This window comes from Scatophagus argus, chromosome 19 (assembly GCF_020382885.2).
Source record: "Scatophagus argus isolate fScaArg1 chromosome 19, fScaArg1.pri, whole genome shotgun sequence".
NCBI lineage: Eukaryota > Metazoa > Chordata > Actinopteri > Scatophagidae > Scatophagus > Scatophagus argus.
Genome location: NC_058511.1, coordinates 7095016 through 7121723, shown reverse-complemented (window position 1 = coordinate 7121723; position 26708 = coordinate 7095016). Strand labels below are relative to the sequence as shown.

The 26708-nt window shown below is 42.1% G+C and overlaps 1 protein-coding gene across 4 annotated transcripts; it reads left to right on the top strand.

Moving 5' to 3' along the window:
- Positions 1–21: 21 nt before the first annotated feature.
- On the top strand, positions 22–26676 carry LOC124050532 (rho-associated protein kinase 2-like). 4 transcript variants are annotated; one of them, XM_046373190.1, is made up of 32 exons: positions 31–519; positions 4211–4292; positions 4869–4969; positions 5619–5756; positions 6567–6827; positions 7661–7805; positions 8003–8141; positions 9723–9814; positions 12094–12253; positions 13404–13500; positions 13623–13702; positions 13971–14019; positions 14113–14248; positions 14986–15077; positions 15190–15436; positions 16564–16670; positions 16811–16970; positions 17390–17550; positions 17889–18073; positions 18273–18342; positions 18573–18676; positions 19272–19458; positions 20142–20235; positions 20490–20584; positions 20848–21036; positions 21133–21301; positions 22421–22488; positions 22598–22686; positions 22868–22946; positions 23038–23305; positions 23888–24167; positions 25261–25980. In XM_046373190.1, the coding sequence occupies exons 1-32, from the start codon at positions 424–426 to the stop codon at positions 25334–25336; spliced, it is 4296 nt and encodes a 1431-aa protein (XP_046229146.1). In that variant the 5' UTR covers positions 31–423; the 3' UTR covers positions 25337–25980. The 4 variants fall into 4 exon arrangements, with proteins under 4 accessions (XP_046229149.1, XP_046229146.1, XP_046229147.1 ...); XM_046373191.1 differs by lacking the exon at positions 25261–25980 and adding an exon at positions 24970–25237; XM_046373192.1 differs by lacking the exon at positions 25261–25980 and adding an exon at positions 25996–26676 and having other exon boundaries at positions 32–519.
- The last annotated feature ends 32 nt before the right edge of the window (positions 26677–26708 follow it).

Genomic DNA, 26708 nt, shown 5'->3' with positions numbered 1-26708 from the left:
GTCACGCTGTTTCACTCTGTGTAACTTGGCAGTGGTCTGTGCCTGAGGTTGGACACGTTGTGGTCAGAGCAGATTTGTTATAGCTACCTGAGAGAAGAGGGGGGGGGCTCACCTGTGAAACGAAGCGCGCTCTCACTCAGATCTCATAAAGTCCGCTCGGGTTTCGCTTTCTGGTGATACATTAACGAAAACAAAACGTGACGCGGCGTCTTTTGGCAGCGGATAAATAATTAACCTGACTACTTCAGCCGCAGTGTAGAGAGGAGCTGGCATGAGGAGCTGAGCCAAGCGGAGTGCGCCTCCCGCCCGGCTGCGCACCGAGACAAAAACAAAGCAGATCTACAGGTGTTTTTTTTTGTTTGTTTTTTGTTTTGTATTTTTGCTGTTTCATGTCATTTGACCTGGACACACTGCGCTGTGAACATGCTCGGAGCGGAGAGCAGGCTGGAAAGCCGGTTGAAGAAGTTGGAGTCCCTGATGAGGAACCCACAGTCGGCACTAAACTTGGAAACATTACTGGTGAGTTGCATGCGTTTACCTCAGGGCTCTGATTCAGGTAGGTGTCATACAAGAGACAATGAGTGACGCACTGAGCAGCTCTCTGTTTATTCTGCCACAGCCGCGGATCACCTGGAGCGTGTCTGCTGTTTCAGAGAATTACAAAACAGAAAAATGAAAAAGAGTCTATTGTTGCAATTATTGTATGAGTGAATACTTGGGCATTGCTCTTCATAACGGAATAACTAAGATCATGTGAAGAGCTCAAGATGTTCATCATTAATTTGGCCTCAGGGAAACCCAACTCCCTGTAGATTTCCTTTGTTGAGCACACTGTTCCTGTTTATCTTTTAGCAGTTATGGTGGGAATATATGATAGGAAATCGAGTTAAAAAAAAAAAAATTCAAAAATCATACATTTAACCCAAACGGAGAGGATTTAGACAGAAGAACCAGTCACTGCCATCCCCAAAAATCTTCCATCTTCCCGCTCATCACTGTCAGCGTGGCCTCCAACTGACCTGTACTCAGGTGTGTCCTCAACCCAACTCTGCTAAGCTAATACCACTGCTAAGGTCCCCTGCCCCAACCTTCTGACAACACCTCTGTTTGCCAATGCACAGCCATTTTAAAATACATTCTAAATGTGGGAATGCCTTTCAGAGATACAGGAGGAAATGTTAGGACTGGATGAACATGATTTTCTACATGCTTTTACTCATCAGGGGAAAAAAAAATATCTGATTGAGGTCATTTTGATTACATTTGAGGCAAAGAAGAATCCAGTCTGTCTTGCGTAGGGATCATTATTGGGGGCCAATATGGCAACCTGATAAACAGATGAGACGGTTAAAGGAGATCTGATGCTGTATGCACAGGATGTCCACACAAAAACGACCCTTCAGTCTGCAGTACTGGAGGAGGGAATGATGTCTATTCTCAGTGCCGGGGAGTCAGAATTAAATCCGGTGTAAAGCCACGGCTCTTAGCCTTACAAGAGCAAACCCAGCGTGTGTCTTACAGTGATAGAATGAGACACACGGACTGTCCACCCAAACCTCACCAGTCATTATATCAGTCTTATCATCACAGTCAGCAGTGTCTGGTTCCAAACTGCTCTGTATTGGAGGCAACAATGGTGACAGTGCTGCCTAATGCAGGGAACTGCCACACAGGAAGTTGAAGTCACTTCCTGGAATTGTGATGGCATTAACCTGCTGTGACCTCAAATCACTATTTCCTGTTTGTCCACAGTCATTTTTGTTGTGCTGGGACAAAGATGTTTTTTGAGGTGTTTTTTTAACCTGTGGAACAAAGGATTTGGGTCTGAGTCAATGGAGATGTTGCTTTTTTTTAATTTTTGTACTAACCTTATTTCTTCACAGTGGATGTCATCATATCATTGCTGTGTCGTTGTTGTGTTCGCACCAAACATGGTAGTCACTGAATATGTGTCAATATGTCTGCTGACCCATAAATTACCTGGATTGGTGATTTTATGCTTACCTCTTGTGGTGTCGTGACAAGTTAATCAGGACATACACCAACAAGCCACAACATTAACACCACTGACGAGTGACGTGAATAACATTAATCATCTGTTTGCGACGTCCTGTTGGGAAACGTTGGGTTCTGACAATCATCTGGATTATCTTTGACATCTATCTTCTCAAATGCAACTTGATTTGCTGTTCATTTTAAGACATCAGTGTAGGCTTTTGGCTCTCTTTTTTTTCTTTTATAGACTTAAATTCTAAATCTAATTATGAAAAAATAATAACGATTGGTGTTCTGCCAACCAGGGATGACAACAAGAACAATCAGTTTTAAGCCGCGATGACTAAAACTGACGTGATGAATACTAATCACCAAGTACCAACTATTTGAAACGTTTGTGAAATGATCTTATATGTGGGGAAAACACTGTACACAGTACATAACAAAGGGTATTGTAGGTTAATTATGGCATTATTAATTATTATTATTATATTTTGATGTATTCTGAGAGCCTCTCAGTTGTTGCTGAATGTGCTCAGGCAGTATCAGCTAGCAGCACGAGTAGGTGGGAGGTGTGTGTGTGTGTGTGTTTGATGCGGTGAGGACACGCAACCCAGCGTGAACTACAGAATCATGTTCAGATTTGTCCAGATTCCAGGAATGACGATCGGACGAGCTTCAAACTGAGTGTCTTCAGCTCCGTTTGGCTCAATCAGGAGGCGAGAGACTTAAACCTTATGCCCTTTGATAACTTGCACTGTCTGTACTGCCTCAACTCCTCCATGAAAGGAAGCTCCAGTAGTCATTCGCTGTTTATTACACATTTAATTTTTGTCAGTTAACTTTGTAATTTATGTTTATACTTAAAACTGACCCCAGATGCAGGGCACAAGACAGGATATAGCAACTGCTGCAACTACTCCTCCTCCTCCTACCACTACTACTACTACTACAAGTACTAGTACTACAATAACTACACGCACAAACTCCTTCTCTCTTTTTATCCAAATGCTTAATTTGAATGCACTAAAATTAGATTGTATTTCCATATGACTCAGATGTTAACACATCTCACAGTTTGTTGGAAACAGAGTTCCCTGTCTACTGCAGTAGCCATGGCTGTTACAAAACGCAGACACACACACACACACACACAGTGTAAAACGATCACAGATCTTCGGGTGCTCAGTCTGAATCCAGACCCATAAGCTGTTTGTCCCACAATAACTTCTGAGCCTTCAGGTCTATTTCCACCCGTCTGCAGCAGGGGAGATCTCTCCACACCGCTGCTATTTAAAGGTGCAGAATTGTTCCACAAGCCCCTGCCCACCCACTCACATGTCTCCGAACAAACAGTCTGATAGACACTAAAGACTGGACACACACACACACTGGATGACTCCACTTCACCCTTGTTTTTAGGGAGAGTCATACTACACCCTTACCCAACCGCCCACCTGCCCAACTGCCCTGCCGTCCTCATGTGTGATCAGGGAGACATTTTGGTTTCCATTTGAAACTCAACACCGCTGATTTAAGCACTGATGACACTGCTGAGGCCCCGGCCTTTAGTCTGATGCTGCCACTGGCCCCCCGTGTTAAGCCACAGGGAGGGGTTTGCGTTTGTTTGGCTGGTGATCATCTGTGCGTTTGGGCAGAAGGCTGTAACGGCCTCATGTGGCAGATTATTGCCTTTTTTAAAAAATAAAAAACCTGTTCTGTCTTTACATCCGACCTCCATTGTTCTCATGTCATTGTTGCGTTGCACAACAGAAGTCTCATTTTCCCTACCCTTAATGGCTCTCAAAATGTAATTCCTTCCACCCTTCCTTGGTTGTTTCCTCCACTCATTCAGTTTTTGTTCTTTTTTATCAGCAGGCAGAAGGTCAGGGTTTCCCAACTAACAAGACTTGTCCTGACAGATTAACAAGAGAGAGAAAGTGTTCCTTCCGTCCTTCCCTTCCCTGTTTCTCAACTCATTTTCTCAATTAAAATTTCAGTCAGGCTCATCTATAATAATTCCAGAGTTGGAAGATTTTTGTATATTTATTTTTTCCAGTGGTGGTGGTTAGAGGCACAGTTAGTATTGAGTAAAGTTTTTATTACACAAGGGGTAAACTTAGAAGTTAGATATTTCTTTTACTTGACTATCCATACTTTGCTTCTGTGTATTTGTTTGCTTTCGAGGATGATTTTGTGTTTTCTGTCTTTCCAGGATTCGATGAACGCATTGGCTCATGACCTGAACTATCCTGCCCTGCGGAAAAACAAAAACATAGAGGCGTTTCTTAACCGATGTAAGAGCTGAAAGCTGTGTTTGCTGTTCGTTGAGATTCTTGTGATTAGCTTGAAAAATGCCCATAAAGTTGTTAAATACAAATATACTAGAGAGAGAAAGCGCACAGTGGTTGTTATTTTTGCAAAACGAGATAAGATTAAATGAACACCTCCGAGGTCTTATAACCAGTGACATTTTGGTGTTCGAATCAGCTGCTATTTGGCCATGACAAATTTTACAGCCATAACACCACTAAAAGGCTGATATGTGTCAGTTCTGTGCAGCCTTTCTGCTTTATAGAAGCATTTTTAGTCAGATCTTTTCACTTTATCTTTGTTTAGACTGACAAAGATTGAAATATGAGAGAGAGAAAGAACATGAGACAAAATATAGACAGAAGGAAGTCTTTTAAATATGAATACCTAATTTGTCTTTCCCATCCGAAAAACCACCGTGGCTTTGCTAAATAGCAGCTGCACTGGTGTAACTTTTATTAAACTCTCACTGACTTTCTCTGTTCCAGCAGTTTACTGCTGACTAGTTCCTTGGAACCTTAAATGTTTGACCGGCATGTACGTATGTACCCGTCCTGCAGATGAAAAGGCTGTGAGTCAGCTGCGGGAGCTGCAAGTGAAGCTTGACGACTTCGAGAAAGTGAAGCTGATCGGGAGAGGAGCCTACGGAGAAGTGCAGCTGGTGAGCCGTTTTTCTTTGCAAACAGAGCTGATGAATAAATGAGATTGTTGCCTGAAACAATCTGATAAAGGAAGACTGAAATTCAGCGAATTTGCACCTGGAGAGCAGAAATGTGCGCCACTAGAGGGAGCAACAATCTGTGAATCTACCAAAATATCTTCAGCATGCAACATCTGCAACTTCTTTTTTGGTATTTCAAATATAATTGGCATCTTTCTCCTCATCATGACCAACTTAAATGACTTTTGAAAAGTAATTAGGGCAAGAAGTAATTCCTTTCCACCTCCCAGTTTTTCCAGATGTTTGTCTCTTGAGGAAGCTTTAATCTGGTCTCTGCTGATTGTCTTGTGGTAGAAACAAGCCTGGACAGGCTCAGCGTGTAGGAGAGGAGTGTGATGTCTGGTGTGGAGGAGCAGGAGGAGGGGGTACTTTGTGTGTTTGTGCTTGAAATCTTGTGTCAGCATGTCTTTCTGTGGGTGTGCCTATAATTATGGGTTCCCCTCTCTGCTTCCCTCTGAGATTCTCATGTTATCTTTGTCACTGTGACATTCTTACCATCTCGCTCTTATTGTCCTTGTACAGTTATCACAGTTACCACGCCAACATCTCCTCTCTCTCTTTTTTATTTTTCTGCCCTCCTCTGCTGTAGGTCCGCCACAAGGCCTCTCAGAAGGTTTATGCCATGAAGAAGCTCAACAAATTTGAGATGATCAAGCGGTCAGACTCTGCTTTCTTCTGGGAGGAGAGGCACATCATGGCCTTTTCCAGCAGTCCGTGGGTGGTGCAGGTGTGCACACATACGGGTTTCAGACACGACATGCCACACAGTGGAAGGATTGAACATTTCAAACATAAAAAATATGTGCTCGACCTCCTTCCACTCCACAAACTAATAGGAATAGGTTTTAGATGATCATAATTTTTTTTTATCATGTTAAGTGTACCAAATATCAAAATAATAAGTATAATCCATCTGCTTGAAATATGTTAGGAATTCTTTCATTTTCTTATTATATTTCACTAAATCTATAAATAGCACAAAAGTTTGATAAAAATGTTTAACCCTTTAGACAGCTGAATTGTGGATTGTCAAAAGACTTTAAGTTTCTCTGTATACTTAATATTAGGGATATGTATATAAAATCTTTTATTCAGTAGCTGTATATTGTGTATGTTGATTAGCATTATTTTAAATTGAAATAAAAAAAAAACATGGCATGTAATGTCACTACATGAATCACTATTCAAATGTGCATTAGTTCAACTACCAGCAAGCTACTGCAAAATGTAGCTTACCTACTGGTCTAATTATATGTAACTCCCAGCTCCCCACAACACTGCCCAGGTAATAATTTAATCCCACAATATATACAGTGAACCGAAATCTTTTTTTTCCCGAGCTCTGCTTAGTGTGTGGTGGGGTGATAGCTTGGCGTCATGATGTGGGAAATAATAATCTGTGAGGTCTGTTGTTGTATGCTAAACACAGATCATCCAGAGATAACATACCCACACCTGATAGTCAGGTCTGCGGTGGAATAATGGCTCACCTTGCTGCATGGAGCTTTTGGCGACTAAGACTGTTGTCTTGTCCTAGCTGTGCTGTGCTTTCCAAGATGACCGCTACCTCTACATGGTGATGGAGTTCATGGCTGGAGGGGACCTGGTTACACTCACCATGAACTACGACATACCTGAGAAGTGGGCGCGCTTCTACACGGCCGAGGTGGTGTTGGCGCTGGACGCCATCCACTCCATGGGCTTCATCCATCGTGACATTAAACCTGACAACATGCTGCTGGACCAACACGGGCACCTCAAACTGGCCGATTTCGGCACATGCATGAAGATGGACTCGGTAAGTTTATAATTGTGTCTTTGGACAGGAGATCAGATTAAGGGCTGAGGAATGTCTTGCACCCTTTAATTTTGAAGAGCATACACCACCCGAATCAGTTGAATGGAGACTGAATTGACATTTCCAGCTTAAGACTGGAGGCCCTTTTCTCCGTGCACAAGTGCACCACCAAGTGTTGAGGTGGTGAAGTGAAGCTCAATGTAGCACTCTTACGTCAGGTTGTTTTGAAAGACCTCAGAAGTTATTGTGCTAAACCATCACTGGAGGGCACAACAGAGGTCCCGCCTCTGGTGCGGGTCAGGAAGTGTTTTTCTTCCACCTTTTTTGTTTTTTACCACAGCAATTTCTAAATAGCTGGTTAACAAGCGGTTCCACACTTCTGAGCTCTCTGAAAATTTTCTAGTAGACAGAATGAGTCATATAAACATGTTCAAAACAGTCTAGCAGCGACTGGACTCTGCCCTAAAATGACTGTCCGTGCCAGAATTATTGACGTCATCTGCTTCTTTTAGAAGTCGTCTCAGAATATCTGGAATGTTGTAAAAGTGTTTAGTTTGGGAATTATTTTACACAAGAAAACTGCAAATACATTAGGTTACAATAAAAGAGCATACCAGCATGTTTTAAAGATTTTTTATACATTCTTTACATTTTGCTTTACGTTGAGCTGCTTTATAATATTTGGGGTCATGCAAAAAGAAAACTACAGGTGAAAATAATTGCTTTCTCCACTAACTCTACCAACCTTTTTCTGTCACTAGTATTCTGTTTTTGTTTTCACACCATAATAAACCTTTCTATGTATTTTATGTAATGTGTTTTCCTGTTTGCAGACAGGTATGGTGCACTGTGACACAGCTGTAGGCACACCGGACTACATCTCCCCCGAGGTGCTCCAGTCTCAGGGTGGTGATGGTTACTACGGCCGGGAGTGTGACTGGTGGTCTGTAGGAGTGTTTATCTACGAGCTGCTGGTTGGTAAGTGGCCTATGGGCTAACACATCAACAGGACATGATGTAGCGCTTCTGTCATTTAAAAGTGTGGCACTTTGAGTGTCAATCATGGAGTCACAGGTATAACCATCAACAACCTAGGCTTAATAGACACATCATGTTCGTCTTTGTGCTGTTTGGAAACTAAAATCCAATTTTTTATTTATTTATTTTTTTTGCAGGTGAAACTCCCTTTTATGCAGAGTCCTTAGTTGGAACTTATGGGAAGATCATGAACCACAAGAACTCGCTCATCTTCCCAGATGATGTAGAGATGTCTCAGGATGCCAAAGATCTCATCTGTGCCTTCCTTACTGACAGGTCCGCACATGGAAATCATAAAAACTAACACTTGTGCTTCGTGCTATGACGAGAATTCAGAATATTTGTGTGTGCCGTTTGCAGACAGTTGCATAAATGCTTACATTTTCCTTTTCTACTCTAGTTTACAGAACAGAAAGCCCTCACGTTTTAACTGAACTTTGAGCTTTCTGGCTGGTGTCCAGTGTGTAATGAACGAACATGTCAGCCAGTGCATCAATGTGGCTCATACTTCTTTGGACGGCGGAATAACTCATATTAGACTTTGGTTACACAGACATTACTTGTTAGAAGGATCAGTTCATTGTTGGTTTTGGTCATTTCATGATATTTTTTGACAAAAAAAATATAAAAGACCCTTTAATAAATATAATATTCTGCTTTGGATTAGCTTAGATTAACAAATAGTGCAAATTGTATATGTGTAATAGCATATCATATTATAATGTATTTTATTATAAAAGTTACACAAATGTGTGGGTGTGGGTCATGTACTTGGTTAGTGGCCAATTCCCCTAGAAGAAATCACTTCCTGTTTACATTAGTAGCCCCGCCCCCTGAGAGGGCTCAAACACAGACTCTTTCTGCTTCAGTACAGAGCAGCCTTTCATTTTTCCTCACTCAGTTTATTTACTTTCTCACTTGCTATTCTCCCACCACAGACAGAATATCTCATGTGTATGGCCGCCCAGCCGCATGCCCACACACACCCACACACACGCACGCACACACATGCACTCACAGACCTTGAACACAGACCAGTACATTCATTCACCACACATGCTCCGTCACTGTCTCCCCTTCTTGCTGAATCATTCCTGTAAGAGCCACCATCCTATCCTTTTTTCTTCTTTTTTTTACCTCTTTCCACCTTTTCCATGTATTTTTCATCACTCTCCATTTATGATTTTCTTCTTCTGCCTTTTCTTGATGCCTGTTTCCATTCCTCCATCCTCCCCTTTCTGCTGTAACTTTCTCCTTTGCGTTCTTTTTTTCCGGGCATTGAAACACGGCTCGTTGTATGCCTTGCTAGGTTGCATGTCAGATTCTTTTTTCCTTTTTCACAGGGGCTTAAAAACTCTTCACTTAAAAACTTTCTTCCTCCCCGCCCCTGCCCTCTCTTCCTCCTGGCTGGGTCTGGAATGTCCCACACGTGGCAAGCCTAAACTGCCGCACCCCTCCAACCCTGTACCCAGTGGTAAAGGAGGGAGGAGAGGGGGATGTGAAAGAGAGAGAAAGTGTGTGTGTGTGTGTTTGTAGTGTTTTAAAGAGAGGGAAGGCAGCAGCAGCTCTAACAGTTGTGTTTGAGTTGTTGATGTTGCCTCCAGTAGCCTGATCCTGCTGTCGTCCCTCCCTTTCTCCTCATGGATCTATATTATCTGTTCGGTTAGAGGAGGTTCCAGTGTCCATCAGTGGTCATGCGGTTCTCCATGCTGGTCAGTGTGGTCAGAGCCCAGTGGTCACTCCACTAGCCTGTGTGTTTAGGATGACGATGGTGGCTGGACGGAACGAGAGGGGGTGTGTTTTGTGTTCAGGCTGAGGAGGCTGTGCTCACAATCTTGGTCCTGTGGCTGTGTGCAGGGAGGTTCGCCTGGGCCGCACCGGAGTGGATGAGATCAAATCCCATCCTTTCTTCAAGAACAAGCAGTGGACCTTTGACAACATCCGAGAGAGTAAGTGTGTGCATGTGTTTGAATCTTTTTTGTAAAATCCCAACAATGCACCGATGCAAGTTTTCCCTTTTTCATCTCTGGCAAAGCGTGTTCTGTTTCTGCCTCTCATTGCCATTCTTTTTTTGCTTGTACTTCTTATCATCTCCAGTGCATTCCTCTTCTGGCCTGCTTCTTTTCAGCCTTAGTTCATGGTTTATTTCCATCTCCTGAGCCAATAAGCATGCATGATGATACATGATACACATGCTCTCCATATGCTCCCCACTCGTATCTTGCATTGTATCTCTGGATGCTGTGCAGAACAACAGTGCACATGATGCACAAAACCTTCAGAAACAAAACAGTTATGACTAAAAGAGAGCTGAGCAAATATTAAACACTGTGAGTTTTACTACAACAGATTTTATATATTACATAGAATAATACAGTGTTGTGTTAACGCTGGTAGGTGAACAGTTTATATTTTAATGCCTCTTAAACATGCAAGTTAGGAGCAGACATTATGGCCCTGCATCACACATACAAGCAGTACCAGCAATGACAGTCTCCACCAAGAGGAACAGGTTGTGTTAAATGCTGTGTAGCCACAAAATTGACAGTCCAAATAATGAGAAATTTCCATTTTAATTGAGATTCCATTTACATTTTTCCTTATGATTTCATTTACATTAACCGTTTGACATATACAGAGATACTAAAGAATTAAAAATTACTGAATATACATATCTTTTTAGAATGAATGACCTGTAGGAGTATTAAAAAAACAAAGAAAGATGTTGCAGAAACAACAACAAGGAAGATATACTCATTAACTGGTCTGGGTCAAATTCTGAATGGTTAAAAAAAATGTCTTACATATTGCTGTGCCTGTTGTTAAGCTTAAGTGAAGAGGCATGGTTTGATCTCCCCATATACATTTGCATCAGATTAAGCATCTCCCTGGAAGGAAGGAAATAGGGAAAGGGATGTATTAGGAATATGAACAGGACCTCTGTGTCTGTATAGAGTTACATGCAGGCTCCACCGACTTGCCTCTCCGTCTCTCTGCTTCACCTGGCTCTGATTAAGACAACAGACAGAACTTCTGACTGAGCTTCAGACTGCCTGCCCGTCTGAAACACAAAACCACTACTGTGCCATTGCTGTGTTTACACATGCATGTCCTGTCACACACACACTCACCCTCTCTCTCTCTCTCACACACACACACACACACTCAAAACATGACCCTGATCCCATTGTGGCGTCCCGCAGAGCTGCATGTACCTCCCAGCCCTGTGTGCCTTTGTAAGGATGTGTGTGGCCATGGCTCGGGAGATTTTCCAAGTTTGGGCTCCACTGACGATTCTCCTGGTTGTCTTCACTTTTAATCAAGGTTATTAAGCATTGGGATGGTTCAGAGGAAAGAGGCCAGCAGCATGGATGGGTAGATGAATGGATGAACTGGACGGGAGGCAGCACCCCCGTAGCGGCGGGCGGGGCAGGCTGTGCGGCATGTGTGGACCGGCCTAATGAGAGGGGCGCCCCAGTTTGGAGGGTTGCTCCCGCTCTCTCACTCTCACTGTGGCCACGGCTGCCTGTCATTAGCCGCCCGCTATCAGAGAGCATTCTGGGAAGTCGTGCCACAAGGGCCTCCACGGAGCGGCCCGTGTCTCTTTCTGTCTCACCACATTTTGGCTTTTTTTTCCCCTCATTTGTTTCAGTCATGTGCTTGATCTCTCCCTGTATTTTCTCCACCGTCTTTGAGTCACATTTGTCACGATGAGGGTTGTGTCTTGAGCTAACAGTAATGAGCTCTTTGCTCAGAGCCGGAATTTCACTGGTCTGAGGAACTCAGTCCATAATGCCTGCTTTATTTTTTCTCAATTAGGAACTATTTATAGGTTAAAGGATTTGCTTAGTTTTATCTGACTGGCACGTTGACACATTTTTGTATGCCTTTTGTGCAACCATTTTAAGCATGACTGCTGCTGCGAGGAGAGAGCAGGCTTTTAGGCTTTTCGCCTTTGCTGGTGAAAGGCACTGTGTGTGGGGTACAAAGCTAGCACTATACGGGAAAGGAGTGGTGTCGACCTCACGCCAGCCTGCAGACAGCTTACTCCGCAAAGCTGGCATAGATTTTACTCCTGGAAAAATGTTGCAAGTCTCTTGAAGATGTACTTTAAATTTAAATACCTGCCGCACCAGGTTTCAATCTTTTGATCCCCTCTCGTTTCTCAGCCCCTTGTGGTTTGCATCTCCTCCATGACTCTCTCTCTCTCTCTCTGTCTGTCTTTCAGCTGTGGCTCCAGTTGTGCCAGAGCTGAACAGTGACATAGACACCAGTAACTTTGACGACATAGAAGATGATAAAGGAGCTGTTGAGACCTTTCCTCCACCCAGAGCCTTTGTGGGCAACCAGCTACCGTTTGTCGGCTTCACTTACTTCAAAGAGGACCAGTGAGTGTTTTATTCTGTCATTTTCTTTGAGTGTTTTAATTAATCTTTGTTGGTATGCATTGAAATGATTAGTGTTTGCTGACCGTATACTTTTGTTTTGTTATTTTGTTTTCGATACCTGCATTTTATGTTGAACAAAATGTATCTCTTGTGTATGTCAGATTTTACAAGGGCCCCTAGACTCAGGAAACAGGTTTAAGGACAGCTCCGTGCCTAAAATGCAAGAGGCAGAAAGAGACAGCTTCACACCCATACCTTTAATACAGTCCTACACCAGTCAGACACTGTAGGCCTGTTTGAGCTCCACACTGCTGCCTTGTTCTGACAGCCCCTTTTAAATGCTCTCTTTGCTTAAGCTGAAATCTAGTTTTTGAAGCCCATGTCTCCATTTGGTGGGAGAAGTAGTAAAAAACAACACCTGTGTGTTGGATTCACAATCTGATAGTGCTTTACTCATTAAAAGTTGTAACCTCAAGTTATTTTTTTTACTTTTTTACTAGATGTATTGTTATGAAGCTGAAGGCTCAACTCCTTCTATCTACTTTCCCTGTTACATTACCCTAAACAAAAGTCAAGGTCAAAATAACGCCATTTAAACTGCTATCAACCAAGCACATGAGTGAATACAAGTGGTGGTAAAAATTGCTGAGAAAACATGAATATTGAGCAGGTAATGAAAAATGTGACTGCAGAGAACATTTTGCCTTTGGAGCAGGATTTTAGGATGTTTTTTTTCTTTGCGCTTAAGCTCACAAATGGTCCTAAAACGACTGTAAAATAGCTTCAGATTCCTCTGTCAGTATGCAGCCATGTGGCAGAGTCGTGTAATGATTTCCAGAGATACTGTAGCTGCCCACCATTCATGGTTAACAGTTGGCAATAGACAGTGTGGGTTGGAGGCATCCTTTGGGTTTCTCCAAAGGTAAACCCATCCAGATGTAAGAAAGATCTTAAGACCTTATTACTTTTTCCACTTTGCATGGTTTTCAGGTTTTATGCTCCATGCATTAGGTCTGAAGAATAAGCAATTTTTTAAAAATTAATATTAATGCAACACATTTGAGGTGTATCTTGATGAGCATTCAGCATCCCATTGGCAACCCAACTGGCACTGGATTTGATTTCATGACACTCCTGCTTCCTCCCTCAGGTTGCTAAAGGTAACTAACAACTACACTGAGGAGGATTCAGGGGACAGTAAGGAAAACTCTGAGGATAAGGAGCATTGTTCTAATAATAATAAAGAGGTATGTGTTTTTATGTGTGTGGTCTTCATAGTATGGTACAAGAAGAAAACTGAAAAACATTTAACAAAAGATGAAAATGGCCATTAAATAACAGTAGTTTTCTTGTCTGGTCATCCGAGCAGCTGCAGAAAAAGCTTCACCAACTGGAGGAGCAGCTCGATCATGAGATGCAGGCCAAAGATGAGCTGGAGCAGAAGTGCAAGTAGGACTGAACAAAAATTTTTGGTTACTTTTCTTTCCTTCTAAATTACCAAATCTTTTGGTTGAATGGTCATAACTTTTATCATATAAAATCAGGAATTAACAATTTCTGGAAATGTTTTGAAGTAAAGGAAGAGACAATGATCTGGTGTTTGTGCAGTGTATGTCATTAGTACTTCATCAGTCATATTTGATTTTGGAAATTTTGGAAAACTAGACCTATAAATGAAAGCGCCTCTTGAGTTAATACAACTGTTCTTCATCTACAGAAATGCCACCAACCGCTTAGACAAGCTGGTAAAAGAATTAGATAAGGAGGTAAGGACAGATGGATGCCACTTCAGTTAAATACCAATAAATTCACTAAGTGATCATTACACTCACATTGCTTGTGATTTCCTCTCTGATTAGATGAGCAGCAGGCATAAAGTCGAGGCCTCGCTGAGGCAGCTGGAAAGAGAGCGAGCTCTGCTGCAGCACCAGAGCGCAGAGAACCTGCGCAAGGTGGAGATCGAAACCGACAGAAAGCGCAGCCTGGAGAATGAATGTGAGCAGCAGGGAAACATCTTGTCCAAATATTGGCTTCAAAGTCCTGGAACACCTCCAAAATACATTTCTAATACATCAGTCCCACTGTTAGACTCATTAAAACATATCTAATAAACCACAAGAATACACTGGAGCTCCACATCCCACTGTTTATATTACAGACTATGAGGGATGATAAGTTCATAGCCCAACACAGAAAAAATGCTAGGTTTTTAAAGCTGACTTCTTTAAAATATCTAGCACTTCTCAGAATAATCCCCTCCTACATTTACACACTTATTCCAGCGTCCATGGAACTTACAGATCTCTTCTTTGTTCTTCTTTGGCATCTTGGACCTCCTGAAAGTGGTCCACAACAGAGATAACATCATCATCACGGTCAAAATAGTGACCACTGAGATACCTATTTAGCCTTCATTTTAGGGAATACAATAGTATTAAAGGTAGTATATGTTCTTGTGGAGCTGGGCGATAAGTTATTGAGACCGAGGTAGTGAATGACTGCACAAAGGCAAATGTAGCCAGCAATTACCCAAAACTTGAAATTTTCGGCACAGTCACTCAAAAGGTTGGAATGAAAGCTCAGAAATTTTCTCCTTCTACCTGTGGTTATGGACATATCAATCACCCTACCCACACACACACCACACACACATACGTGGACCGTGGTATTTCCAGGATCCACCGAATGAAATATCAAATTCTGCATTAACTTTATATTTTTGTCTTCATAAGTGAACACCTTGCGGGACCAGCTAGAGGATCTTCGGAAGAGGAACCAGAGTTCACACATCTCCAATGAAAAGAACATCCAGCTGCAGAGACAAGTGAGGAGTTTTTTTTTTTTTTTTAAAGTTCATCCAACAACAACACTGCTGCTGCACTGACCTAGTTTATCCTGCAGTGAAAAGTTTCATCCTGTCCATTTCTCCTCTGCAGCTCGAAGAGGCCAACGCTGTGCTTCAGGCTGAGCAGGAGGCAGCAGCACGGCTGAAGAAGAGTCAGGCAGAGGTGCAGAAACAGGCTCAGAGCCTGGAGGTCAGCCTCAGGGAGATGCAGGAAAAGTGCAGCCAGCTGGAAAACGGAAAGATGGAGCTGGAGAAGCAGCTGATGGGGCTGCAGGCTGAGCTGGAGGAGGAGAGAAGAGACCATAACCTCAGGACAGAAACTATTGCTGACCTGCAGGGTGAGATGAAGCTGTGATACTTTAATACGTATTGAAATGCATTCAATAACTAGTTCCAGATAGTTCAAAATGAGTCTTTGTGAAAGAACAAATACCTCATTCTTCGTCTTGCAAAGTAAAAGGTGAATTTATGAGCTGTTGTTGATTCATAACAGTCAGAGGTTTTGTTGCTACAGCTTTGCTCTACTTTGGTCTGATCTGACCAGGTGTTTATGGTTCCAAATGTTCACAAACATTACAGATACATTGTTGGACATGACAACATAATTCATGCACTATTATGCCATAGCTGTGACTACAGTGGCTGCTGTTCAGCAAAAAATCTCCTGCACACAGTGGAGGGAAATTAACAATAAGCAGATGAAAAATGCTGTTAAGATGTGGTTATTAGATTTTACTACAGTAATCACCACATTAACAACCAGCCAGCCATTATTTACAAGCTTCTCGTATTCCAGACTTTAATGTGTCTATGAAACTGTTATAAGGTTAGCAAATCTAGCAGACAAAAAGGTTAATTCACTGCCATAACTGCAGGTAATGAAGCTGTGATCATCATGGGCCCATTCAAAGCTACTGCAGTAAACTTCTCAGTAGCAGGAAAAAGGTGTCACACAATATAAAGCCGAAGGCTGGACAGGGTATTGGATGTGAATCGTGTTTTTGGACCAGGCCTTGGGAAATATAAGATCATAGGTGGAAACATCTGTTTGAAAGGCTGAGAGTGAAGCAAGAAGCTATGAAATCCAAAGCCGGACCAAAGCCAGCACCTCTTGTGAGACGCTGTTTGGAAACTTAAACATGCTCAGTCCATGCAGAGAGGCCAGTCACTGAGGTCAGAGGGGACACTTAGAAACAACAGCGTTGCCTGTTTGCCTTAGTAAAACTCCCCGTGTGGGTGGAGTTTATTAAAGGGAAAATACACGCTGTTTTGTTTGGGGTTTTTTTTTGTATGTTGGAGGTTGAACATGTGCAGGAGCATTATGTAATGTCTCACCTAGGATTATTACTGTTTGAAAATGAGTTCAGGTTTATTTTCTTGTAGTTTTGCATCCATTCCACTGAAAGTGGTCCTGTATGCTTTGTATAATTTCTTTCAATTCCCTTCTTCCAATATTCCATTTCAGGTCGCATCTCTGGCTTGGAAGAAGATGTGAAAGAGGTGAAGTCATCTCTCTCCAAGGTCCAGACTGAAAAGAAGCAGCTGCAGGAGAAGCTCAATGACCTCGAAAAGGTTGGTTGGTCATATCATTGACATTGTTGTCCAGGATTTTGAAAATTTACTTTGGGCTGTTCCTGTGCCATAAGTTAATTCCGTTAAAAAAAAAAAAAGACAAAGAAAAATGAAACCTAAAATCCCGTTTGATTCTGTAGGAGAAGAGCAACCAAGAGATTGAGTTGACGTTCAAACTGAGGTCGCTCCAGCAGAGTCTGGAGCAGGAGGAGGCAGAACACAAGGCCACCAAAGCCAAGCTTGCAGATAAAAACAAGATCTACCAGTCCATTGAGGAGGCAAAGTCTGAGGCATTAAAAGGTGAGCAAGAGGAAGGGAAAAGTGTGAAACATGCAAGATTGCAAGATGGATGCAAAAATCAGCGTATGGTCATTGGTTTCACCTGTAATTTGCTTAGCACAAGTATAGCAGTGAAGTCAGCTTCAGTACTTCAAGAAGGCTGAAGATGAAGAAATGAAAAGATCAAGGGCTGATTGATTGAGTAGAAATTGCTCACACTGCATTTGCAAGTAATGGTTTGTGTCAAGCAATCTGACGGAAAATCATAACAGTCTGGCTTTCCGATACTTTGCCGTGTCCTTCAGGGACAATTGGCCATTTATCTGGTTCTCTAAGCAGGTTCAACCAAAGGCAAAAATTGTTTTGTCAATACTGTGAACAATTGGTTCCAGCTTTGAATACCCGTCTGATGGCTTTCCTGGTTGTTTTCGTTGGTCCAGAGATAGAGTGCACCCTGCAGGAGGAGCACAGCTTGAAGCTGCAGGTGGAGGGAAAGCTGCTGCAATTAGAGAAGGACCACTCCATGCTGGACTGTGACTACAAGCAGGCGCGGCACAAACTGGACGAGCTGCAGGCACAAAAGGAGAAACTCTCTGAAGAGGTGATGCTGGAATAAGCATTATTGCATAAGCATTAACACTGTTTAATAATAATTTAGTTTAGTTAACTGTTAAAAGTCATTCTTCAGTCAGTTTGTCATTATTTTTTAGCTTTTATTTAACACATTTTCTTGTATCAGTCCCGTTTTTTAAACAATGGGAAGATGAAACCTTGGGTTCTGGGACCTTGTTATAGGCCCCTTTTTCCCATTTTTAGACCAAGGAATAAACCTTAATGAAAGTGATCATTAGTTGTAGCCCTGACCCTTTATTCTGTAGCTTCTGTAGTCCTGTAGTCCCACCACTGAAAATGCTTGTGTGTGCATGTGTGTTTGTGCAGGTAAAGAACCTGAGCTTGCGTCTGGAGCAGGAGGTCCACAAGCGGAGTCTAAGCCAGAGTGATCTGAAGATGCAGAAGCAGCAGGTTTCTGTGCTCCGCTCATCAGAGAAGCAGCTCAAACAGGAGCTCAATCACCTGCTGGACATGAAGCAGGCCTTGGAGAAACAGAACCAGGAGCTACGCAGGTCAAACACACATAACGACACACATAATGAGCACAATGTATATTGAACAAAAACACACAGTGCAGCTGGGCTTGTTGTAATAGTCTTGGAAAATTATTGTGGTGGATCTCATTCATCAGCTGTGATTTGAGAAAAGTGTTTTGGCTCTGTGGGTAGTTGGCCAGGAGCAACGATTGACAGATTGTTGGTCACTTTCCAGGGAGAAACAGGAGGCAGGTGGCCAGCTGAAGGAACTGCGGGACCAGCTGGAGGCAGAGCAGTATTTCACGGTATTTCTAACTAACAATTTCCTTTCTTTGGTGCACCTTGTCTACAAACAGAGCTGACAGTAAAACTCAGCATAACTAACATGATACTGTAGGATTAGCAACAAATACAGATAGATCTACAAGGTGGGGCATGAATGGGAAGATATAAGCACAGAAGGAGTTTGTTTTACTGCTTTGATCCCAGATCTGTGATGTGAAATTAAATTCATATCCCATTGTCCTCCTGGAAGACCCTTTACAAGACGCAGATCCGTGAGCTGAAGGACGAGTGTGATGAGAGGAGTAAACTTTGTAAAGATGCAGAGCAGCGACTGGCAGAATATGAGGAGGAGAGGTAACAAAACACTGATGCATGAAAACATCCTAACGATTTAGATTTTAAACAGCATAGACAGAAAACACAGGAAAAAAACAAAATAAGATAAGTAAATTAAATGAAATTTAAAAGAAGTTTAAATTATGAAACACAAACCATGTGTTATACATAAATATGAAGCAAAAATACCAAAAACATATATATTGAGGTTTTACAGTTAAATGTCAGTGAGCATCCACAGCACAACAACTTCATTTATCTGTATTTTTTAAAAACTGGAACTGACTTTTTAGATCAGTGTTATTTGCCTCCTGTGAATTCATCTCACAGCCAAAATAGAGGACTGGACCTTTAACTGAATGAGTGAAGTTTAACCCGATTAGCAGTGTTCCCAGATGCACTATGGATTACTGAGGACATGTAATTTAACTATGATCCAGCATAACTCTCTAGCTTTGAAAACCTGCACAGACAAATATTCATCATTCAAATATTAATGTATGTCCACACCTTAGGCAGTCTGGCATAATAAAACAGGGATTTTTTTGTGGTTCAAAAATCTATCCGGCGTTTTAATAATACATTAATAACAGCTTCCCTTCTCTCTCCACAGGGAATCCCTAACAGCCCAGCTGGAGGCCAGTTTGACCAAGGCGGACTCTGAGCAGCTGGCTCGCTCTATTGCTGAGGAGCAGTACTCCGATCTGGAGAAGGAGAAAATCATGAAGGAGTTGGAGATCAAAGACATGATGGCAAGACACAAGCAGGAGCTCAGCGATAAGGAGGCCACCATCAGCTCGGTGAGATCATTTTTAGTTGATTGTTATCAAGGACGCTTTTGTTTATTTGCATTCCTTTAACAAATGCAGTAGGACTTCATCCAAAAATTCTAGTCTCAGGTTTGACAACATTTTCTGTCCGGCCAGCTACTTAAAAGGACAAGAACTTTTTCTTGTTAACATTCAGCTCTACTCATTAAAATGCAATGTGTGTGTCCTTGAACAAATGCATTTATTTCTTCATAAAACATGTGAAACATTAACTTCTGCCATCTTCTTTCCTGCCTTTTATTGACACATTGCCACTTTGGCTGGCAACTTAGCGCCTCCAGCTGTCAAACAGTGAAACAGCCCAAAACTGGCATCAGGAACAGAGAAAGATATAAATTTGGGAAGCACTCAAAAAAATGGCTTATTGGCTCTACTAGTGGCCAGAAACTCCACAGGGTACCTTTTAATTAAATCATTAACAATGGCTCAGTTGACTTTTGTTCCTAACCCATTTATCAAACTGATGCTGATTAAATAGTTGGAGTGAAAGGGAGGACCTGCGCTGACAATGACCAAAGTAAATCTCAGTCCTTTCCATTATACAGCATGGCCTCAAACATGACTTACATCTGTTTCCAAATCTGCTGCAATAAATCAAGTTTGCCTGCTAGCATGTATGGATGAGACTCACCTCTACCTCGACACCCCTACAGCTGGAGGAGTCCAACCGCACTCTAACGGTGGATGTGGCCAACCTGGCCAGTGAGAAAGAGGAACTCAACAACCAGCTGAAAGAAATGCAGCAACGTGAGTGTCATTATGAGTTAATGAGCACCATGTAAAGGAAGAACAGACTTCCACAGGAAGGACATTTCCTTCAGTCCTGAAAAACGTGTTGAAAAGCTGTCTCACATATTGAGATGATTTGAGAGGAGAAGGCTGTAAAAATCCCCTGTCAGGGAACAAAGTGTCTGAAGAGTGTACAAATTTACTTTTGTAAAACTTATGTTAAGTACAAGTCTATATGAGCCCTGAATTAATATTCTTTGCTATTTCTACAGAGTTACAGAAAGCCAAGGAGGCGGAGAAGCAGATGAACTCACTCAAAGTGTCCTTTGAAAAGCAGCTGCAGAATGAAAGAACACTAAAAATTCAGGTGTGTGTCTGGGCGCCTACACAGGTCTGGAAAGCCTGGATTATTTTCTATATTTTCTGTTATGTCACATCATTTGTTGTTAAGAATAATGTTCAGCTGCAGGCTTTAGTTGAACTCTGGGCATCACTGAAATCTGAAACAGGTTTAAAAATTTATTTTGCAGCAGCGTTGATATTCCTGCGGGCTTCCCAGCATGTTTTATGATTTCAGATTCATCTGAAATCGATCTTAGGAAGACTGTGTTGCTGTGTTTGTGCTCTCAGGCCGTCAACAAGCTGGCGGAGGTGATGAACAGGAGGGAGACGGGGCGAGGAGGCCACCGAAGCATCGACACTGAGGTGCACAGGAAGGAGAAGGAGAACAGGAAGCTGCAGCTGGAGCTGAGAGCGGAGAAGGAGAAACTCAACAGCACCATCATCAAATACCAGAAAGAGATGACAGAGATGCAGGCGGTTAGTATGCCCAAACTATTTTCTGCTACCACAGTAACCAATAAAACATCTGCATTCGAACTACAGTTAAACAACCTGTTCATTTCTGTTATTCAGCTGATAGCAGAAGAAAACCAGGTACGTCTGGAGCTTCAGATGGCGTTGGACAGTAAAGACAGCGACATCGAGCAGCTTCGTTGCCAACTCACCTCCCTCAGCATTCACTCTCTGGACTCCACCAGCATCAGCAGTGGCAACGACCTGGACGTGGGTGAAGGATACCCAGGTATACAGAGGAGACTTCCTCTCATTCTCCTACAAGTACATTCAAAATGGTCAAAGCCAGAAAGCAAACACTTCTGCATGTACTTCCTGCATTCCTCTGTCTGCAGTCTCTCTTCCTCAGTTTTTGCCGTTTCCTTTGTTTTCAACGCAAGTCTCTTTGTCTTCCAGACCAATTGTTTCTGACCTTTCCCCTTATTATGCTTCTTCCTTTCCCCCCTCATTTCACCTCAACTTCTCTCTTGGGGACACGGTGCAGTTCGCATTACTCACTCCCACACCTCAGAATCAATGTCCTTCACCTACCAGCGCACACACAAATCTGTCCGCATCGACACCCGACCCAACCTTCACTCGGCGCACACTCTCTTTGACTCTGACTCTGAGGATGAAGAAGAAGAAGAAGAAGAAGAAGAATATGACAGGCGGGTGGGTCAGGGCCACCGTCCCCTGGCCCTCACCTATGAACAGCCCCCTGAGGCTGAATCTGCAGGTGACCCTGCATGGCAAATGAAAACTGCAACTGACCTAATAATGAATATACAATTTATCTATCAAAACATTTTCTGTTTTAAAATTGTTGAAATTTTTCTTTTAAGTTAATTAAATTGAGAAACCCCGGTTCAAACTGCAAAGTTTCAGCTAATCCTTCTCTTCTGTTGACTGTCTCTGCTGTGCTTCAATCCTTTTTAATTTTCACTGGGCACATGAATACTCACAGTTTGCTGCTGGCCTGCTTTGTTCACATTTACTCCGCTGCAAAAAATATGGTAAAACATTAAGGGTGATGAGTCTTTCCTAAGCTAAAAGTAAAAAGCTTCCCTTGTTATTTCCGTCTTCCTAACCAGATGCTTGCCTTATTTTGTGCTGGAGATTCTTTACAGTCCTTAAAGTTCCCACTAAAAAGTCCATTGTTGAAATCCAGCAGCAATGCTTCCTTCCACTTGCCCTTTGGTTTGAGTGAGAAATCATTCCCTGTCTAAGTGATTAGAGTGTATTTAAGGAAAATGTCACCGAAGTTTCAAAATATCAAGGTGTTCTTTTAAGTGGTTCACATGATTAAAGGCTGGCCTCCTCTTTGTGTTAACATCTTCCTGTTTTGTTTTGTTTTTTTTCTCTGAAGACTCCAGGCTGGAGGGCTGGATTTCACTTCCCACCAAGAACACAAAGCGGTTTGGCTGGGACAAAAAAGTAATGCACCTAACAGTTATTTCTCATATCTGCAGATTTGTTTTATTAGTAATCTGTTGAATCGTTCCACCCTCCAACCTCCTGGCCCTTGTTTCCCTTTCCTTTACAGTATATCGTTGTGAGCAGTAAAAAGATCCTGTTTTACAACAGCGAGCTAGACCGAGAGCAGGCTAACCCCTTCATGACCCTGGACATCGAGTGAGTCATACAGAGCTGGGTTTGAAAATATAATACCAAGAATTAATACTAGTAGTAAAATGTGTTTATAGAATATAGGAGTTGCGTTCTATTTTAAATAAAGAAAAGTACAATCTCGTTATACCCAAAGCCGTAATTACCCTCGATATACACTTTACCTTTCCCTGTCTTCCTCCTACAGTAAGCTGTTTCATGTTCGACCTGTCACTCATACTGATGTGTACCGTGCAGATCCCAAAGAAATTCCAAGGATATTCCAGGTAATGTGCAAGGACCTTCTGTTTCTGTCTCTTTTTCCAATTCAGCCATCTTTCTCAGTAAAATTCCACTTCCTTTCCTTTCTTTTCCCAGATCCTGTACGCCAACGAAGGCGAGAGTAAACGAGAACCGGAGGTTGTAATGGAGCCCACATCGTACGGTGATCGTCCCTCCTACATCAGCCACAAGGGCCACGAGTTCATCCTCACGCTCTACCACTTCCCCACCAGCTGCGAGGCCTGCACTCGGCCCCTGTGGAACGTGTTCAAGCCTCCGCCGGCCCTCGAGTGCCGCCGATGCCACACCAAGTGCCACAAAGACCACCTGGACAAAAAGGAGGAAGTTATTGTGCCCTGCAAGGGTCAGTATGCTCAGTCATGAATTAACATAAAGCTTCATTTATATTGAAACAAATGTTTGTCCAGCATTATGATGAAGTTTATATATCTGGATGCACCTACCCAGTTAGCACATAATCCAACTGTAATGAGCTATGAAGTTGTCAAAATATAAAATATAGTAAAATTACAGAATAAATACACAAACACCATAGTGCTTGTTTTGGCAGCTGCCATTTGCCTTGAAAATATATTACATTGGATTCATATAAAGACATGGAAGTGGTGATTACTTGGACTATCAGTTAATCTATCTATCTAATTTTCTGATCCATTAGCTTTCAAGAAATAATGAAAAAAAATACATGTCACAATTTTCCAGAACCCAGGGTGATGTTTTGTAATTGCTTGTTTTGAAGCTCAAATGGTGATAGAAAACGGAGAGAAGCAGAAAGTTCCCACATTTCAGAAGCTTGGGGCTGAATTTGAAAAATTACTTAACATCACTCAATACATTTTTGCCACTAAATTGTCCTTTGATCAAATAATGAATTGGTAATTTAATCTTTGCGTCTAATCTGTAGTAAATAATCTTTTCTCAACAGTGAACTATGACATGTCCACTGCCAAAGAGCTGCTTCTGTTGACCAGCTCTCAGGAGGAGCAGCAGCGCTGGGTCAGTCACCTCCTCAAACGGATCCCGAGGAAACACCCGACAATGAGTCCTCCTGCTACAGCACAAAACACCTCTCCTGAAGCAACGTCACGTTCCTCCCCACGAGTCTCTCCTCGACCTTCACCCAGGGGTTCGCCTCATATGTCAGCACATCGCGGAGCTATCAAGATCCAGTCCAGCAAGCAGCAGCACCCATCGGGGAAGCCTAGGTGAGGAAATTTTTGCTGGATACAGAAAATAGTTTATTATGTATTTTATTATTAAAACCAATATTAAATAAGTTATGTTGGCAAAAAAGGCGAGAGCAACATCAAGAAAAAAGCCACCTGCACTCCAAACAAAAACTTTGTTTTTGTCAGATGCAAAAAGTCAACAATCTGGGTTGATTGGGTTTAAATTTAGGTTAGACTGTTGCCTTAAAAATGCCATTTTAACCACAATTGTTAATTTTAGAGATGTATATGTATGACTGTGGTGCTGAGGAGCAGCTCATTTGTGTTTTCACCCAATTTCTCTTCCCTGTTGGGGCTTTTTTGAGTTGGTGTTACAAGAGAAAGTCAATTTTTGCAAATTGTTGTGATCGGTGAGTGATCAGTGTGATCCTTTTTGCAGTAGGAAACCTAACTTTCAGGTGAACATGGACAAAAATATCTGTGTGAAAATCTTTTAATCTTGGCTTTTAATCTATTTTGCAGTAAAATTTGGTTTCAGAAACTCTTATCGGTACAACAAGCCTCATTAATTTGTTGCGCCTGTCTCTCAGTGATGTGCAGTTGAGAGTGGAATTAAGCTGTGGCTGACACAGGATGCCGCGCTTCAAACAGGATTCCTGATTCATTTGCATGTGCATAACACTGTACGCAGCATTAATGCAGTGTCATTAGCCAGCTAACTGAGTAGAAAATGGGAGTCACTTAGCTGTATCTGTCTTGTTTTCTTTGATTGATTAAAGTGCTCACTTGTCAAAGTTTGCTCTCTCAGCCACAACCTTAACCGGCTCTCATCCCTCAGCACTGGCCCCATGCTCCGTATCATCCTCCACTGACCTTTGACCTCTGATCCCACCACTCTAACGTCTCTCATGCTGGGAGACTGTAAGTAGCAGTGCTTTTTGCACCTGCCTGCCCTCCATGATGCTGTGCTGCTGTGTCCATTAACCGCCCCCTCATCATAACAAACAGTGCTCAAGTCACTCTCAGCTCTGTACTGCCCCTCAGGTGAACTTGGCATATGTTACCCCGGCTGTTTATGAAGCGCTGAAGTCTTTTGACCCCTCAGTGAACCTCATACTTAATGTTTCAGATTGCTTGAGTTTGGCCTGAAAGACTGGACTTGGTCGTTGGATGATGTCGATAATGATGATGATATGTTCTTCTGAAGGAAGTGAAAGGGAGGGGGACAGAGGGTAACTGGACCTCTGCATGTGCGTTTGCAGTTAGTAGGAGGCCTTAATGGGGCCAGAAGCATGTTTTTGTGTGATTTTGAAAATTTACAGTTGAGTGGAAAACATTGTTGGTACAATAATAGATAGGCAGATTTGGGAATTATCTTGGTCTGCATGTTCGTAAGAAGTAAAAAATTTCCGGTAACTACACAGCTATAAAGCCTATCTTAGCTTAGCATGAAGAGTAGAAGCAGTGGAAAACAGTTAGCCTGGCTTTCTCCGAAGCTAACAAAATCTCCAGCCAAGAAATGGTCCAGTACTATTTTTTATTTGCATTTTTATGCTGAGTTAGTCTAAGCTCTGCTGCCTGTTGCTCAATATTTCATATTTCCTGTGAGAATCGAGTCTAGAAAGCAAACAAGCACATTTCCCAAAATGTGCTCAATATATTTACTTCTTACAGACATGCAGACCAAGATTAGTCCCATATCTGTCTGCTTTTTATGCATTTCACTCATGAATTGTGTGGTTACTGGAAAGCTTCCTTGTGTAATATGTGTGGATTGTGTGTGGGTGTGCCTTTGAAGTCCAGCCATTCTGTTGGTACCATCTCAGGTTTTTACATCATTTTCTTTCTCTCTCTCTTTTCACAGTTAACCCTGGCAGATCAAAGATGTGTATTCTCATCTTTGTGGATTAATGGCTACAGACTGGATGCAGTGTCTACATCTGTTATGTTGTTGTTGTTGTTTTTTTTCTGAGAAGTAGACTGGGAGAAAAAAATGCTAATCATGGACCGAAACATTCACAGAAGCTGGCTGTCGTCATGAGAACTGGGACTGTCTTTGTCATTTTAACAAGAGGAAAATCAGCAGTATTCACATTAGAGTGAGACTTCATCTGAAAACCTCAGCTCAACACTTGGTGATTAAAGCTGCCTTATTTTATAATCATCGTGACAAAAACATGGACATTTTACTCTGTCAGATGCAGTGACACATGGATTTGTGTTTGTGAGGTGTTGGGCATGTGTGTGAACATTTGTACATAGGTTTATGAGGTCTGTCTGTGTATTGTAACACAGAAAGTGTAGCTCATAGTATAGGATTGTTTATTTTTATGGATATAAGTCAGCAGCACATTATACAATATATGCGTATTCTGTAAAAGAATAGTTTTATTGAATTGCTGAGTCTTGGTTTTTCTTGGCCTTACTTCATTACACAAAGTAGATACATCATGATAAAGACAGAATGTGAATGGAACAGAAATGCAGTGTTTACTTGCCATTGTTGACAAATTCCAATAAACGCTGTTACCCTGAAAATGAATAATTCATTTTTCATTCATTTAAAATCCTGCCTGT